The sequence below is a fragment of the Crinia signifera genome, chromosome 1 (genome assembly GCF_055691185.1).
Source record: "Crinia signifera chromosome 1, ASM5569118v1, whole genome shotgun sequence".
NCBI lineage: Eukaryota > Metazoa > Chordata > Amphibia > Anura > Myobatrachidae > Crinia > Crinia signifera.
Genome location: NC_139217.1, coordinates 274986654 through 275006140, shown reverse-complemented (window position 1 = coordinate 275006140; position 19487 = coordinate 274986654). Strand labels below are relative to the sequence as shown.

At 44.6% G+C, this 19487-nt stretch overlaps 1 protein-coding gene across 1 annotated transcript; it reads right to left on the bottom strand.

Annotated features, from left to right (window-relative positions):
* Positions 1–1180: 1180 nt before the first annotated feature.
* LOC146075148 (thioredoxin-like) lies at positions 1181–19233 on the bottom strand. The gene is made up of 5 exons (XM_083184098.1): positions 19062–19233; positions 11683–11787; positions 7709–7768; positions 4186–4251; positions 1181–1787 (listed from the first exon to the last, which is right to left on the bottom strand). The coding sequence occupies exons 1-5, from the start codon at positions 19083–19085 to the stop codon at positions 1719–1721; spliced, it is 324 nt and encodes a 107-aa protein (XP_083040224.1). The 5' UTR covers positions 19086–19233; the 3' UTR covers positions 1181–1718.
* Positions 19234–19487: the final 254 nt, after the last annotated feature.

Genomic DNA, 19487 nt, shown 5'->3' with positions numbered 1-19487 from the left:
GGTGCCTGGCTCATCTTAATCTCCAAATGTACTATGTCGACCTTCCCACTCTTACAAGCCTTACCCTGGCCCATTTTACGAATTCAATTCAATCCTCTCACACTCACTTAGGAATGTCAATCCCAGGGCATTTTTTAACCACAGGATTTGGGACTGAAAAGTGTACAATCCCAGGATTCCCGGGACTGGCATCCCTAATAAAAAAAATCTCACACGACTCCCCCCCACCGTACCGCCACGCACATTTACTTATGTAGTTGGTGCAGCGGATGGTGCTGCTGGGGAGCGGGAAAGGCACTGCAGCTGGTGAGCGGGGTAGGGTGTGCAAGTGCTCAGACGCTGCCAGTCTAATCACTGAATTGAAATCCTGGCGATTTTGGGGCCAAATCCCAGGATCAGAAGGATTGCCCACCCTACACTCACTTATAAGGAAATAAACTTTTCCTCTCCCATGTTTAAATCTGACCTGATCTCCCTTCCCACCTGTCATCTTCACTCCACAAACGCGTGCTGCCTTTCCTCCCAACTCATAACTTATTACCATTCCTGCCTCTAAGATGTTGCTCCCTATCGCTGGCATTCTCTACATCTCCCCATGCTACTTCCACCGCTCAAAAAAAAAAAAAAAAAAAAAAAAAAAAAAAACACTTAAAACCTGCTCTAAAGAACCAATCTGTCACCCTGGTCTGTTTATGTGCAGGGAAAATACTGCAAATAATAACCCCCTTAGAAGGAAAGGAAAAAAACGAAACCAAGCGGACAAAAAAAAAAAAAAAGCAGCTTGTTCACACAAGCAGCTCCTCCCCGATAATTGATTATTGCGGAGAACCTGTCTCTTGCTGTTACGCATGCATATAAGTCACTCAGTGCATGCACTGCGATGGTCTTGCAATGTGGGTCACAGTAAAAACTTATTTGCAAAGTGATTGACACTGCGATCCTATACATAGTAAAAATGTCTCAGATGTCTTACTTTCCACGGTCTATAAGCAGCAAACTGTAGCGAACACATCCATATAGTAAAAATCGCTATTGCTCATTTGCCCTTAAAAAGAATGCAGTGTGAGCAGGATTGAAAAATACACACACACACACACACACACACACCTAAACCAAGTGCCATGACAAAGCCTGCCAGTAGCTTCGATTGATAAAAACCATTTCTGTTTTAAAAACTAAACACCAACTGATCATGTTCTTTACTAGAGGTCATGCAGCATTACAAATATCATATTGGAAGATGAATTGGAAATATTTTGATGTTTTGCTGGAATTTTTTTTATCAGAGCAGAATAAAATGCTTACAAAGGTCACATATAAAAGCCATCAAATGTTTCCTTGAAGTTGTCATCATTCTCTCTCAACGGTCCATTAAAAAACGATGTATACCCTATGTGTAATTTGATCACAAGGTACTGGGGAACCAGTTGTTTATGATAAATTTCAGTTTATGTTGCTACCAGGATGCTGGGAGTTGTACTTATATATCAGGAAAATGCTGCTGCTGGGAAGAACAAAAAGACCATCAATGTTGATTGACAGCTTGATTTTGATTGCCAATCTAAACTTTTTGGTATACAGGCATTAAAAACCATACCAAATGGGCACCATATCATTTTGGTTGGACTGATTCCAGATCACTTCCAGACATGCATGGTTGACAGGCCCTCAAGCAAAAACAGCATCTGGGTGTCGACAGCTTGCTGTAGATCACTTCATTAGCGTGACATGTGTTTGACAACTAGAGCTTCAAGCTTTACTTCATCAGCTCCACGTAGTTCATCAACCTGTATAGAAAACATACCATGTAAGTATATTAATGTCATGGAAGCAGGATGATTTGACACATTTTAAGTTTATTTCAGGATTATTTTTCCGATGTTTTACATTCCATACAGAACACTTTTGCAGAAACCAATTAAAAAAGGTTGATACCTGTGAAAAGTGGGGAAACAACATTGGACATATCTAAGTTTCAAAAGAAATCATATGCAAGAAACAGTTTCTTAGACTCAAAATAAATAAAAAAAAACAAGGATACCCCAAACTCCCCCTAACTACAGCTTGGATGGATGTATTATATGTAACATTTAAATTATTTTTGTCCACACATGAAAGATTGGACGGCAAAAAAAAAAAGATTCTGACTGATGAATGGCTTTGTAAAGCAATGTCCTTCTTGTTCACCCCATATTAGAGAAACAAGAACTATGCTCATCTAAAACTGAATGAAGTGTAAACAACAGGGTTTATTTACTAAGACGGGAGTTCTATTTAAGATGGGATGTTGCTATGGGAAACCAATCAGATTCTCTTTGGTATTATATTTTGATGTTGCTAAATTGCTAGATTCTGACTGGTTACCCATAGCAAAATCCCATGTGCAATAGATCTCCCATCTCCGTAAATAAACCCTATTGTCAGATTGTAACAGTGATGTTTAGAAAAGTACAGAACTTAAAAGGACAAATTAGCCCCAAACTTCTATAAGAGGATCAGTCCTATGTAGAATTTTTTTGGGGGGTGAGCAACATTCTCCCGCTATCGGGGTTTTGCAGTTTGAGACTGAAGAACAAACAAGGATTTCAGTTAGGTCTATGTAGTCCATCTTTGGTGGTAGAGAAGCAATCAATAATTCAATGTTTTGGGGAGTTATGTAAACACACAGAATGCATACAATCCAACTTGAATGTCTGGAAAACCATCTTTGGGGTCGATTCAATACGGTGATCAGTGAATAGCACTGAGAGGGATCTTCTGGAGCTATTCTAATCAGCATGACCCGTGGCGATGCCGTTTGTGCCGCACTACGGCTGATAACAGCATCACCACCCTAGTTTTGTCGGATGGGTGAAAGCAGAAATCCACTAGTTGGAGTTAGCAACATGCTTATTATACTAGCTCCCTCCCAGCGCTTTTCACTGCGCACAGTATTGAATTGACCCCTTTGAAAGCAAGATAAAGAGCTTGCAAGTTTAATATAAGTTCCTCTTTAAACTTTTACAGATACCAACTATCTCTTTCCAGGGCACATCCGGGAATGTTCATCATCTACGTAAAGCTGCTGTACCTGATGAATTATGTGTATTGGAAAGGCTCCGCCCTTTATATTTTCAGGTTCTGCCAGTATACCATGGGTTTCTTTACATTTTTTTTGATTGTTTTACTATGTATTCTGTGACATTAGATTATTCTGCAATCTGCTTAATTGCCCAGCTGTGTAGTGCCAGAGTTAATATTTTATTATATATTACTTCTTGTCGTGGCACATCTTTACACTTTTGTTTTAAATTATTGTATCAGACTCTGTAAATCACCACAACCTGAACATTTGCAGACTTTCTTGGGTGATTCTACATGCAAGTAAGATTATGTTGAATGTCTTCTCTTTACCCCGTGCAGTTTCTGACAAGTTTCATTTTCTGTATAGGAGTATAATTCCATTGCCTAAGTTTTGTTCAGTGTTTGGTCTAGTTTTTAAACAGTGTCAATTATGTAAGTGGTACAACAGTAAGAGGGGTCAACTTTTTCTCCACTATTAAAAATAGTACCATTTGTTTTTTGAGGTACTAATGTATACCTTTCTTAAAGGACCTAAAAAAAATGTATTTTTAATTCTGTTAAAAAAACGCGTGTTTTGCCATAACACAAAACGTACAGTTGGAGCCCCTGTCAGCTCACTCGTTCATGTGTCCCCGTCAGCAAGGTGGTGGGGAGCGGAGACAGGGTGCTTCCCTGCCCATCTCCGCTTAAGGGAGAGAGGCAGGGAGCAGGCAGTGTGCAGGGGAAGCGGATGGGACAGGCAGCGGCGGGAGAAAGCTGCAGGGGCTTCAGACAGAATGGGGTGCGCAAGAGACTAGAGCGCGTGTGCCCTATTCTGTCAGACTACGGCGGCTCATGGCAATACAATCAACAGGAGAGTGGCTCCATCTGTAAGTAAGGTAAAAGTAATTTGGTTTGGAATTGGGAGGAAAAGTCACCTTGAGAGTCCAACTTGCGATTAGTAAATAATTAAATAAATGTAGAAATCAATATTAAAAAAAGCTAATTGTCAGACATTTAAGATTTGGCCATAATATTAACGTCCTCTCAACTAAAAAAAAAATAAACACGACATAAAAATCTGAGATGGGTGGTGGACAGTAATTTTTTGAGGATGTGGAATGACCCATCAATATGACATACCTTCTGTCCATTTTTGTAAAAATGGAATGTTGGCATAGCTCTGATGCCTTGGGCTGATGCCAATTCCTACAAAGACAGGATAAATAAGAAGTTGACAAGAAACAAAATTAATAAAATCTAAAGTCAACATTTCATGCTACTTGGATTACTGGTATTGATAAATGTTAGTGTTGGTAGGAGAAATATCAAGTTCTAAATAATTATCCTTAAAAAAAAAAAAAAAAGTTACATTCAATGAAGGAACCAGAGCAAAGGTCATCACAGCCAGGTGACAATGACTGAAATCTCTCCCGATACACAGATTATTAGACTGTAGCTTGAAAGTTTACCTGCTTCTTATATGGCGAAGAACCATTATTACAAATACGTTGCGGGTCTGCTGGTTGGGGTCATGTAGAACATCCCTTACAGATACCCAAAACAGTAGCCATACTACATTATACTGTATTTATATACCCATCAGCTATAACATTGAAACCAATGAAAGACGACATGAATAACATTGATTAGCTCATTAAAATGGTACATAAGGAGTGGGAAATAATAGGATCTCAGTGACTTTGACAAGGGCCATTTTGTGATGGCTAGACAACTGGGTCAGAGCATCTCCAAAACAGCAAGTCTTTTGGACTGTTCCCAGTATGCAGTGGTTAGATATGAACCAGAGATAGGGTTACATGTTTTATTTTGCTTTTAAGGATCAATGATGTGCGTGAGCAGTGGCAGCTCCAGAGGTAAGGCTGTAGTACAGGGAAGCCACACCATCTGCTACCCCAACCGCTGCCAGCAGTTGTTGTGGCTTCCTTATTTTAATTTTGAACTGTGCTGCAGCCCCACCTCTGGAGCCAACACTGGTGGTAAGCGATTGCTAGTCAATCTGATCCGTGGCCTCCCATGCTACCAGCTCACTCCCTTCCAGTCTGTTCTCAACTCTGCAGCTAGACTGATTTTCCTCTCCCGCCGCTCCACTTCCCTTCAAGAAGGTCTGCACTGGCTCCCATTCCCCTACAGAATCCTCACCCACACTCTCCAACTCCACTGGTCCCTACATCTCTAACCTCATTTCCCTTCCACCCTCCACCCTGGTCACTGCATCTCATAGTGTATCCTAGATTTTACCAGTACTGCCCCACCTTCATTGGAACATGCTCTCTCACTTTGGGGGTTATTCTAGTCCATTCTTTCTGACAAAATCCTTCTTAGATGGACAAAACCATGTGCACTGCGGGTGGGGCAGATGTAACTTGTGCAGAGAGAATTAGATTTGGGTGGGGTTTTTCTTCAAAGTGAGATCTATATTGAAGTGTAAAATCATGCAGTCAGTATTTTCCCTGCACAGAAACAAAATAACTCACCCAAATCTAATTCTCTCTGCACATGTCACATCTGCCCCCCTGCAGTGCACATGGTTTTGTCCATCTAAGAAGGATTTTGTCAGAAAGAATGAACTAGAATAAACCCCCTTATTACACTGTCCCCGACCTAGCAAAGCGTCACAAAGGCACTGCAAACCCACTTAGATTTAATTACTTATATATGAAAACAAAAATAAAAAACAAAACCATCTAAAACATTTAAGCAAACCACTGGATATGTAGAATAATGTATTTATTGGTGTACCTTAAAAAGGTTTTTAACCATATGCACTGTAGTTCACAATGCACTACCATATATAATGCAATTTCTCTTGCTTTTATTATGGTGTAAAATACATAGATTGTTCTACATATACAGTGGTTTACTTCTATATTTTTTTATGGTACTTTTTTTTTGGTACTCTTTACCTAGAAGTGCGCCCATCGTGGCCATCTCGGGCATTGAATGCACTAAAAAATTGGGTGCGATGCGACCGACGCCCGCGATTTCCCTTAGGGAACAATGTTAAATGTCTCAATTGACCCGATTTTCCTGTTCAATGCCTCAATTGACCCGATTTTTCCATAGGAAAAAATGTTAAATGGGCCAGAGGCCAAATAGGCACCCTGAAGTGTGAAATGGCCACCCCAATTGTTAACGCCACCCTACGATCAACGTCAACCCGAAGCGTGGCGAGCGCAGCGAGCCCGCGAGGGGCGGCGGTACGCATCCTACGACATTTTCATACCCCCACTATCCACGTCGGCGTGGAGTTGAGAATAGAAAGTGTGGCGAGCGCAGCGAGCCCGAAGCGTGGCGAGCGCAGGGGACGCGTATACCTTCACAGGTCCCCCCGCGGGCTTCACAGCTGTCCGCGTCCCCTCGCTGCGCTCGCCACACTATCTATTCTCAACTCCACGCCGACGTGGATAGTGGGGGTATGAAAAGGTCGTAGGACGCGTACCGCTGCGCTCGCCACGCTTCGGGTTGACGTTGATCGTGGGGTGGCGTTAACAATTGTGGGGGCCATTTCACACTTCAGGGTGGCTATTTGGCCTCTGTGGGCCATTTAACATTGTTTCCTATGGAAAAAATCGGGTCAATTGAGGCATTGAACAGGAAAATCGGGTCAATTGAGACATTTAACATTGTTCCCTATGGGAAATCACGGGCATCGCGTCGGTCGCATCGCACCCGATTTTTTAGTGCATTCAATGCCCGCGATTTTTTACTAACGATGCCCACGATCAAAATCGTGGGCGCCGTTCTAAGTAAAGAGTACCTTTTTTTTTTATACTGGATATATCACTGTCTTGCTAATGCCATTTTTCTACTATAAATTATGAGAGAAACCTAGTGAGTTTTCTGGCATAATATAGGACCCACCTGTCATCAAAGCGTACCCTTCCTCACAACCTAGAAACTTCCTGTTCTCACAGCACTCTTCTCTCACACTTTCATTATAGCTATCTCCTACTCAGTGACTGTCTATAATTGCATCTCTTCCCACTCATAATCGTTCATCTCTACCAACGACAACATGCATCTCGCAGACTCCTTTGCTTTCCTCCATCTCAGCTGTATTGCGTGCTGCTATTACTGTTACGTGTACCCTGTATTTTTCTAATGTGCGCCATATTATACAGCACTGAAAATCAGTTGTAGCGCCATAATAATAATAGAAAGGTGTCAGAACCTGCTGCTTAGGAGGCCATTATATTTCCCGATAGCAGTAGCCTCTTCCAGCAGGATAATGCACCAAAACTACACCTCAAAATTGTTCAGGAATGGTTTGAGGAATATGACAGAGTTGAAGGTGCTGACTTGGCCTTCAAATTCTCTAGATTGCAATCTGATCAAACATCTGTGGCCCCACCTTCCAATTTACAGGATTTAAAAGGATCAGCTTCTTTTGTTTGGACGAGACGAGACATGCCACAGTGCACTCTGAGGTTTTATGCAGTCCATGCCATGATGGGACAGAGCTTTTCTGGCAGCACGAGGGGAACCTACACAATATTAGGCAGGTGTTTTTAATGTTATGGCAGATGGCTATATAGCAGTACATGCATAGACACACTAGTTTAAAACACACTTGCCAATATAAGACCGTAAAACCCTAAATAAAGCAAGATACATACCATTTAGGACCGTTACATTAACTTACCTGCAAAGCATCCACATCTACCTTGTATAACAGTATACCTGGAAATTTATCAGCCAGTGCCTGGGAGAACACAAAAAGACAGCCAGCATAGAATAATCAGATTTCAGATTCCATTACACATTACTTGTAAGTTAAAGCTGTCCCAGTAACAGTTTGCATTAATGCTTATTCTTTCCCCTTGGAAACTTGTCAGCATCAATATATTCTACAGCACTGCATTGCATCACAATACTAATAAAAATAACAGCAAACTACAGATATAGCCAGGCTCATCTGTCTTATGGCAGTTGGCTCAACAGATGAGGTGTGGCAAAGCGTTGTACAACCTGGCTAGTGTGGAGTATGGCATTGCCAGGGAGTGTAATGCTTATGTTTATCCACCAGATGTCGCTATTGAAAATCCCCAATTTGATTGCGTGAGGTCTCCAATGAAATATAGTACAGAACTACTTCACCATTTTGTAAATACACTATGCTACATAGTCAATCATTCTTTGCCTGCCATCATGCTGTACAGTAATTATGCTCATCCAGCACCAGGAACTCTGTGGGGAAATCTATCCTGAGCTCAGCCCGCTCTTATTTTGTGTACACACGGTGAGATTCCCTTGCTATGCAATCTTAACTCTGTACTATTTACATACAATTCATGCTATCTGCATACGATTTGCAATATATAGTCATTGCTGCCCTGTCTATCTGGGTTTCGATTCGTGCGGTCCCAGGAGTGCGCATCGGGATCGCAAGGTAAAAAACCTGTACTATCTGCATACAATTTTACTATATAGTCAAAATCTCATGTCAAATCTCACCGTGTGTACACAGCATTACAGAGCTAAGCTTGGCATACATTTCCCACCGAGAACCTGTGGCTGAATAAGCATCTACGTACCATAATTACTGTACAATACGGTGGCGGGCCGAGACTATCGGCCACAAGGGAGCCCACCCTTATGGAGCCACAATAAGTTCTGCAGACTGTACACAGTTAAAGTGGATGCAAAGACGGACAGTAAATGGCAACGGCGCGTTACATGGCCATCTGTGGTACTGTAGTTTTCATTGTTGGAGAAATCACCACCCAGCTGAGAAGCAGCGTAATTACATGCTTTTGCCATAGTATGCCTTAATGGGCCTTTTCTCATGGCCCGACAACGAAGTCGGGATGGCGGGCCAACAGGATAGATGAGCGTGGCTACATCTGTAGATTACATTGGTGAACAGAATACCAATATGATGGGGAAAATTTACTAAGATGGAGGTTCTATCTCACATGGGATGTTGCTATGTGCAACCAATAAGAATCGACTTATTTAGCAACTTCTAGAAGATTATAAATCATATCTGATTGGTTGCCCATAGCATAACATTAGTAAATTAGGTTGACAGGGTCATTCGGTCGACATGGGTAAGGTCGACATTTAAAAAGTTGACTTTTTTAAAACTAGAATGACAACATAAACACTGTTGTCGTGTTGACATGAAGACCAAAACGTAGCACTGCATCCCCTCGCATGGCTCACTATGCTTCGGGCACGGTCCTCGCTACACTCGGCACGCTATTTTATTCTCCCATCAAGCCCTAGTGGATGGTAAGGCATGAAATACCTCCTGTCTGCACATTTTTTGCTAAAAAAAAAACAAAAAACCTCATGTTGACCTAATGACCCTGTCGCCCTTACCCATGTTGACCCAATGACCCTGTCAACCTAACCTATGTTGACCTTAAGTCATGTCAACCTTCCTGCGTGTCTACCTTAAGTCATGTCGACCTAATGCTTGTCTACCATCATGCTGGTGACCCAATGACCGTATCCCGTCCAAACTATGGCCATCCAGCTGTTGTAAAACTACAACTCCCATCATGCCTTGCCATAATCTTGCTATTAGAAAATGCTAAAACTATGGCAAGGCATGATGGGATATGTAGGGCCACAGTTTGGACACGCCTGCACTAAAGGTATCACCATTAGCAATACATATTGTATAGAAAAAAAAACCCTTAGATAAACTAGTAATTACTCATGTAGGAAAGTCGTGATAGACAACCATAATATGTATAACCATTATGCAGGAAAGTCGTGATAGACAACCATAATATGTATAACCATTATGCTTGCACCGACCAAGTATGTGGCAGAGGGGCTTTTCCACTCTTTATTCATATAGGGCAGTATTCAATGAAGATATTCTCCGTGCACGGCGAGCATTTTTTTTTGCTCGCCGTGCACTCTCCGTGTTCCGGAGGGCTCGCTGCCACTCCTGCTCCCCCTATTCAACGTGTTAAAGACTCGCCGCCACTCGCGGCGAGTCTTAACCCCTGCAGCGGACGAGCGTCCGCGGCAGGGAGCTGTCAGGGAGCCGGGGGACGTAGCAGCCAAGAGAGATTAAAGTCTCTCTTGGCTGCTGTAGGGGATATGGGGAGGGGAGCAGGGCTCCCCTGGACCCAGGCAGCACAGGCTGCCCCCCCTATAGCCAGCGGGGGACCCAGTATTCACTGTACCCGAACGTGCATCGGGTGCAGTGAATATATGAATATCTAATGAGCGGCTCGAGCGCTCCGGCCCCCTGCTGGCTGCACTGTGTAAAAAAAAAAAAAAAAAATGTAAAGAAATATTTTTTTTAAAATTAAATATATATTCATGTGCTATAGGCACATGAATAAAAATAACATGGCCCTTCACAGAAAAAAAAAAACCTGATTTTTTGACACCAAAATTAAAAAAAACACCCTTTTAGTTTAAAAGTTCACATTCCTGCTCTCCATCAAAAGATGGAGAATTTCTACACGGAGAGAGACGGCGAGAATCACTTCGAAAGACGGAGAATATTTCACATTGAATAGGGTGGCTCGCCTTTGGAGAAAAAAAACCTCTCTCCACCGCGTGAAAAGCACAAACTCTCCAGAAATCACAGCGAATTTTTCTCATTGAATACTGCCCATAGAGTCAGTCAGTTATGGCCATCCTTGCGTCTTTTGCAGCAGTCCCACCTGCGACTTTATACTAATGACACTGGTTTGTTATCCCTGGGTCGACAATGTTTAGGTAGGCAATTCTTTGTTATCCCTGGGTCGACAATGTTTAGGTAGGCACCTAAGAATTGTCAACATACCCTAGGTCGACATTGACCATTGGTTTTTCATACAGTACTTTACCATCCAAGTCGCCATAAAGTTAGAATATAATAGTGTGCGAGTGAAGCGAGGCACCGTGCCTGAAGCATGGCGAGCACAGAGAGCTAGTCAAGGGGACACTGTACACTTATACAGTGTCCATGTCGACAGACACAAAAAAGTGTAAAACTCATGTCGACCTTGTGTCGATGTCGACATAGGGTATGTCACCCATTAGTGGTCGACCTAGACATTGTCTATCAGCTATACTGTAACCAATGACACTACAAAGCTCTTCCCTGGTGTACAACCGTGCGTACAAAAGTGAAAGACCCGAGATACCCCGTCAGCACCCGCAGATGCATAAATACAGCTTGGTGCACATTTAAAAATGTACACGTGCCCGTAGTGCACACCTAAATATCAGTGGCATGAACAGAAATTTTCCGGGAGAGCCTTCGCTGGCAGCGCAGCTCAGTACGGACATACCAAAAAAGGGGTTTAAGTTTGGCTCAAGCTGCGAACTACACAAGTGCTTCTGTACATGCAGGATCCCCTTCGGAGAAAAACAACCCTTTTAGCTCACAGAGCACAAAACCAAATACTAAGGGGGTATTAATGAAAGCATGGAGAGATAAAGTATCCGCTCCTACAATCTTTTTCACAGCCTGTAAAATACAATTACAAGCCGATTGGCTAGTGCTTTATCTTTCTCCACTTGATCTCTCTTCTTGCTTTCACAAATGCCCCCCCCCTTAAGCTGTGTGATGTGCGCTGTAATTTTCTCTCCCTTCAAGGATCACTGCTTATATAAATGTAGCTCTAGTTCATATTAGCAAACATTCAATTGTTAACTTACAGCAAAGAAAGGTGCAATATTTTTGCAGGGTCCACACCATGTGGCAGTGTAATCAATCACCAGAAGTTTATCACCTGCAGTTTCCACCAACGCTTGAAATTCAGCCTGTTCAAAAAAACAAAAATACAGAAATTTCATATCTAAAACTTCAAGATAAAAAAAAAAAAAATTGGTAAAGAATTATAAGTTAATAGGTACAGTTATGATGCAGGGTGCATTACGCCTCTAATACTACTTTCAGACCGAAAACCCATGTCCAACCCTGCATTTTGAACACGGGTTTGTCCTTGCGGAGAGCCGTGTCAGACTCTTAAATTACCCCTTTCACACTGCACTTCAACCCGGGTTTTCCTAGGATTGGTGCTTACACACTGAGCCCATGTCCGGGCTGGAAAACCTATGTGTGTCATTAAAAATTGACTTTTTTTATGGCTCACAATAATGAGGTCACAAAGGAAATAAAAGTGAGGGGTGGAGATTGTTTACAGCATTGCAGCAGCAGTACCCCTAATGTTGAGCATTTCCCTCACCTCCTCATCTGTCCAGAGAGAGGACATATTGCTGGAAAGCAGGCTGTAGAAGTATGGAATACACACTGGACAAGTGTAGATTGCAGGCTGTAGAAGTGTGGAGCGCAGGCTGGGATGGTGCCTGTGTCCTGTGGTCCGCAGCTCCAGCGTGCTGCTTGTTGGTTTCAGGGGTCAGACTGCTGACCTCACAGGAATCCACCAATAGCGGCATTTCATAAATAGCAGTGTCGGATGACACGGGTTGGGGCCTTTCTGACCGCACAGAAACACGTGTTAGAGCCATGTTCAACCCTGGTAAAGACCAGGGTTGAAAAGCCGTGTTGCTCAACACACGTTTTCTGAGTGTGGCGCTTTCATACTGCACCTTCACCAGTGTTTAAGCCCCGCGAACACTGCAATAACCAGTGTTCACAGTGCGGTCTGAAAGCGGTATTATTCACATCCCGCCAGTAATCATTTATTATTATGATCAGATATATTTACTCAACAAAACACAAGAATAGGCTGATACAGAGATGGACACAGACACAGGCTGTCGCAGTTGCTCCTGCATCTTTATGCTACTGCCGCTATAATGTACTTCCAGGTAGAGATCCATGAGTCCAAAAGTGCAAGAACTGGGGTACCCACTGTCAGCCTCTGGAGACGCTAAAAGACTGATTGGTGCTTCTTTAGGTGACTATCCCTATGGCAAGCACAGCTTCCCCTTCCTCTTTAGGTGACTATCCCTATGGCAAGCACAGCTTCCCCTTCCAAGTATGATCTATGTGAATGGCTGCACGTGTTTGTAAGGAAATATTACACTCCTATAGGATGCAACAACTCTCTGCATCTTGTTAGCCAACCCTTTGTTAACCATAGGTCACATCCCTCAGATTTTTGGTGCGTACACACGTACAGATTTTTCTGTCTGATCTATCTGGTGGGAACAAAAACCTGGAAATGTATGGGAGCATATGACAATCAAAAATTTCCACCCAAATGAGGGAAAACAGAAAAAAATATATGCTTTGATAAATTTGTTATATCAGAATGATTTAATCGGTACTTGTTTCCTAGCACGGCCACAAAGATCATGATCGTGGGCATCGTGAGGAAAAATCGGGGGCATCGCGGCCATCGCATGCACTAAAAAATCGGGTGCGATGGCCGCGACGCGATGCCCGCGATTTCCCCATAGGGAACAATGTTAAATGCCTCAATTTAGCCGCGATGCCCCCGATTTCCCATAGGAAACAATGTTAAATGGGTAAATTTACCCAAATCATCATAGGGAACAATGGTAAATGGCCCAGAAAACCCCCAAAACACCCCTGAACAGTGAAATGTCCCCCCAAAAGTATTTTACGCCACCCCACGTTCAACGTGAACCCGAAGCGTGGCGAGCGCAGCGAGCCCGCGAGGGGCGTCGGTACGCGTCCTCCGACCTTTTCATACCCCCACTATCCACGTCGGCGTGGAGTTGAGCGCAGCGAGCCCCGCGAGGGGACGCGGATACCTGTGAAGCCCGCGAAGGGAAGAGTTTACCTGTGAAGGTATCCGCGTGCACTCGCCACGCTTCGGGCTCGGTGGCTCGCTGCGCTCGCCACACTATTCTATTCTCAACTCCACGCCGACGTGGATAGTGGGGGTATGAAAAGGTTGGAGGACGCGTAGCGCCGCCCCTCGCGGGCTCGCTGCGCTCGCCACGCTTCGGGTTCACGTTGATCGTGGGGTGGCATAAAATACATTTGGGGGGACATTTCACTGTTCAGGGGTGTTTTGGGGGGTTTCTGGCCCATTTACCATTGTTCCCTATGATGATTTGGGTAAATTTACCCATTTAACATTGTTTCCTATGGGAAATCGGGGGCATCGCGGCTAAATTGAGGCATTTAACATTGTTCCCTATGGGGAAATCGCGGGCATCGCGTCTGGACCATTTAAGCCTTTTTTAGCCGCATACGACGCGACCGACCCGATTTTGACTGTTTTCAATGCATTTCAATGGGAAAATCGGGGGCATCGCGTCGGTCGCGTCGTATACCACTAAAAATGACACCCGATGCCCGCGATTGTGGCCGTGCTAGGAAACAAGTACCATTTAAACTATTTGTCTGACAATTTTATCAAAGCATATATTTTTTTTCTGTTTTCCTGCATTTGGGTGGAAATTTTTGATCATATGGTCATATGCTCCCATATATTTCCAGGTTTTTGTTCCCACCAGATAGATCAGACAGAAAAATCTGTACGTGTGTATGCACCTTAAGAGTACAGTTCATCTACTCTGCAAACAAAATTGGGATGCAACGCAGTATGACACACACACAGAAAACATCACTTCTCTGCGTACCACAGCTTCACTGCATGTGACTCAGGCCATGCTCAGACATCACTAGCAAACCTCAGATGTGGCGATGTGGCTGTACAAGAATATATTACCAAACAGACACAGAAACAGGCTCACCCAGTCTGACAAGCTTGCTTAAACAAATTTTAATCAGGAACCTAAGAAGAAGGGGTGTGGTATGGGACTCCGACAGTCGGGATCCTGACTGCCTGGAGTCAGACATCATGGCGAGCGCAAAAAAGCCCCTTGCTGCGCTCGCCACGCTGCGGGCACGGTGGCTCGCTACGCGAGCCACCTATTCTATTCTCCCTCTATGGGGGTCATGGACCCCCTCGAGGGAAAATAGCGGGTGGCCGTCGGGCACCCGGCTGTCGGCATTTTGACAGTCGGGATCCCAACGTCGGGTAAACGACTGTCGGGAACCCGTCCGGCACTTAGAAGAAGATGATTCTTCACCAGTAGAGCAGTAAAATCCTAGAACTCATTGCTGATTGAGGTGATTACAGCAACTACTGTTAATGAATTGTAATCAAAACTGGATACATTTTTGGCCACTAAGGGAATTCTATAGATATGGATTACTCAAGTGAATAGTTACAAGTTAGATAGGTTGAACTCAGTGGACTAATGTCTTTTTTCAGCCTTAATTACTATGTTACCTATTAAAGCAGTCGTCTCATAATTTCTTCTGTAACCACTTACCTGGCGCAGTGGTATACGGTCAGGGTATGGGTCTTAGGGTCGACCACTGAAGGTCAACACACATGAAGGTTGACATGGACCTAGGTTAACACAAGCATTAGGTCGACAGTCAAAAGGTTGACACAGGGGTTTCCACTTTTTTTATCCCGAATGTCGACACAAGCAACAGGGACACTAAAAAAGGGCTACGTTCGGCACATATTTTATTCTCCCACCACGCCCTGGTGGATGGTAGGGCATGAAATACCGCTTGTCGTCCCAAAAAAAAAACAACCATGTAGACCTTTTGACTGTCGACCTAATTCATGTGTCGACCTAATGACCCTGTTGACCTAATCCCATGTTGTCCTTCTGTGTCAACCCAATGTATGTCGACCTTCATCTTGTGAACCAAGTGACCATATCCCATAGGCCTTAGGTCAACACCTGTTATAGGTCGATATGGGTAAGGCTGACAAGCATTAGGTTGACAATGGGAGAAAAAAAAATAGTGTGCCCAAAGCATGGCGAGCTGCAATGTCCATATCGACATTCGGAAAAAGAAAATTGTGAAAAACTCATGACCTTTTAACTGTTGACCTTCCTATTGACGATCCAGTGTTCGGGTGCGATGCAATGCGCGATCCCACGCACATCCCATAGCACAGAAAATACGTGCAGCACATACTTTTTGTACTAGATCGCATCGCGGATACCTGTGAAGCCCGCGAGGGGACGCGTATACCTGCGTATACCCACGCTTTGGGCTCGGTGGCTCGCCACACTTTATAAAATCAACTCCACGCCGACGTGGATAGTGGAGGTATGAAAAGGACGCGTACAGACGCCCCTCGCGAGCTCGCTGCGCTCGCCACGCTTCGGGTTCACGTTTATACTTGGGGGGTGGCGTGGGGGTGCATTTAACATTGTAAGCACTTATTAGGGTGCTTATACAAGTTATAATCGCATCCCATCGCATTGTATGGCGTTGTATGCCATATACAATGCCATACAATTTTAAAATTGTATGACATTGTAGAGCATCGGCCGATATCGCATCGCATGCGATATGGTCTGCGATGCGATGGGCGCCGTGATAGTACACAAGTACCCTAGATTGCATAGCATCTAGTACAAAAAGCGGTCATCTATTAGAATGAACTTAGGTCTACAGTCATTAGGTCGACCCCACTAGGTTGACTGGCAGGAAGGTCGACCTGACTTAAGGTCGACATGGGCCAAGGTCGACATGACTTAAGGTCGAATTTGCATAAAGGTCGACATGAGGAAGGTCGACTGGTCATAAGGTCGACATGGGTTTTTCACAGTTTTTTGAGCCGACATGTGCCGACAGGCGGTATTTCATGCCCTACCATCCACTAGGGCGTGGTGGGAGAATAAAATAGTGTGCCGAGCGCAGCGAGGCACCGTGTCCAAAGCATTGCGAGCGAAGCGAGCGATGCGAGGGTCCGATTGTCATTGCCAACTGTGTCCATGTCGACTGTGTCGACATTCGGATAAAAAAACAGTGAAAAACCATGTCGACCTTATGACCAGTCGACCTTCCTCATGTCGACCTTTATGCAAATTCGACCTTAAGTCATGTCGACCTTGGCCCATGTCGACCTTAAGTCAGGTCGACCTTCCTGCCAGTCGACCTAGTGGGGTCGACCTAATGACTGTAGACCTAAGTTCATTCTGACAGATGTACCGCTTCCACAAAAAGCATACAATGTGCTACAGCAGTGTGCTTTTTGTACTAGATTAGTGTTCCCACTAGGCTGTCTTAGCGGGGCGCCATGCCCTGCCAGAGGGCAAATGTGCCCTGCCGACCTATAGCAGCTCCCCGCTAGAACAGCCTGCTACCGATGTGCATGGGGAAACCCAGAGCCCATGTTGAAGCGCGGCGCTTCCCCGGCAGTTACTTTGGCGGGACCTGGCCTGCCCTCTTTGGGGATGTCAGCGGGCCCAGCCTGCCCCTTTCTTCTGCCCACGTCCTGCCCTGCCCAGTTCCTAGAAGGAACACTACTAGATACGAAGCAATCGGGTGCCGGACAGGGTCCTGACAGTCGGGATCCCAAAAGTATTGTACCCGACATCGGTATCCTGACTGTTAAAACACTGACAGACGGGTTCCCAACAGCCACTGGCTATTCTCCCTCCTCTGATGGTTGTGGGTCTGCACATGCTCAGGTTACGTACCCCTTGGTTGGGTCCTTGGATGCAGACTTCCTGGCCCTGGCAGAATACTTCTGGAGGCCAGTCTTAGAGCCAGATATATCAAGCGTCAAAAAGTGATAAAGTGGAGAGTGATGACAACCGGTATCCGGACTATTGTTAGACAGCACTTACATCGACAGCCATTACATCGACACCATTAGTTCGACAGCTCAATAGGTCGACATGGTTTTAGGTCGACATACCATTAGGTCGACATGTCATTAGGTCGACATCTCATTAGGTCGACATCTCATTAGGTCGACATCTCATTAGGTCGACACTACAATTAGGTAGACAGTGTCTATGTCGACAGTCAAAAGGTCGACATGGGTTTTTTCACTGTTTTTTGAGCCGACACTAGGGCGTGGTGGGAGAATAAAATAGTGTGCCGAGCGCAGCGAGGCACCGTGCCCGAAGCATCGCGAGCGAAGCGAGCGATGCGAGGGGCTGCGGTACACTTCAAACTGTGTCCATGTCGACTGTGTCGACATTTCGGCCAAAAAACAGTGAAAAAACCCATGTCGACCTTTTGACTGTCGACATAGACACTGTCGACCTAAAAACATGTCGACCTAATGAGCTGTCGACCTAAAACCATGTCGACCTATTGAGCTGTCGAACTGTCGATGTAAGTGCTGTCTAATATCCGTCCCAGACCCATGACAACCAGCCAATCAGCTCCTACCAGTGATTTTTTTTAAACCCAGCCTGTAACATGGCAGTTAGGGGCTGGATGTTTATCACTCATTTTATCAATTTTTGAAGCTTGATACATTTGTCCCTTTGTATGCTAAAGCTTACTCAGATGGACAACGTCTATGAACTGATCGTGATAGAGATAGAGATCCGATGATGAGTCTTCAGACACAGCACTTGGATCAGTAATGTAACAAGGAGACATATTTTTTCCTACTGACGCCTCCTTTAGCACTAGCACATCTCTGAATTAGGCCCAACATTTGCTCATCTCAGTCACCGCTATAACCAAAATTTGTTTTGGAGGCGGTTCCCCTATAGCTCAGAATCTGGCAATTTGTGGCATGCATCAGCTCCTACAATCACACAGCCGTAACTATACTCACCTCTGTCTGTAGCAGAAGAATCCTAAATAGTTGCTGATGCCCTGGAAATGTGGGCAGGGGCTCATTCAATAGAAAAAAAGTTACATAAATGCTGGTAGCTTATGGTTAGTGTAAGGGTTTATTTGGTGTAGATTTAGTTAGAGGTATATTTACTAAGGTGCAGATTTATAGAAGTGAAGGTGTTGCCCATAGCAACCAATCTGATCCTAGCCATTATCTTCTAGAAATTCTAGATAAATAAATCTGATTGGTTGCTATGGGCAATATCTTCACTTCTATCAAACCCCCCAGGTTTCATACAGATTTTATTCACATGCATTCTCTTGTAGGGGTGCCCCGGGGTGGTGGTTCAGCTCCCTTTACTAGTACACAATTGTTAAGGAGCACACAGTGCCAGTCCTGCTCTCATACACACACACTCGTCGTCAAACACTGGAATAGCTACGTATCCCCTGGAGCTGCTTTCCCACAGTACACTCCCCCTCCCCTCTGCACATCACCTGTATGGGGCCATCACACAGATCAGACACATACCTCACACTCAATATTCTTCACCATGATAGCGCCGTCCCGCCGCCCGCTCTCTGCTGCTGCTGCGCTGGCCGGGTATAGTGGTATTATGTTAGTGAACGGTGCCCACGCCGCTGCAGCGCTCTATGCAGCAACAGCCTTAGGGCAATACTTGTCACCCCGCCCCTTTATGGTAGGTTGATCCAATAGAAGTGCTGAGCGCAGGAGGTGGGCGTCTCCGTGACTAAGAAGCCCCTCCCTCGCCATACGGCGCAAGCGACCTTATGAATAGCTGCTGCTGCTGCTGCTGCCTCGAACACACAACACGTCATTTCAGGAGCACTGACTGTCAGTCAGACTCAGCCCCAGGTCCTCCATCACATTAGCCCCATAGGATCTGCTCTTCTGCTGCTGTAGATAGACTTTTTCTTTATTTACAGTGACTGTTGA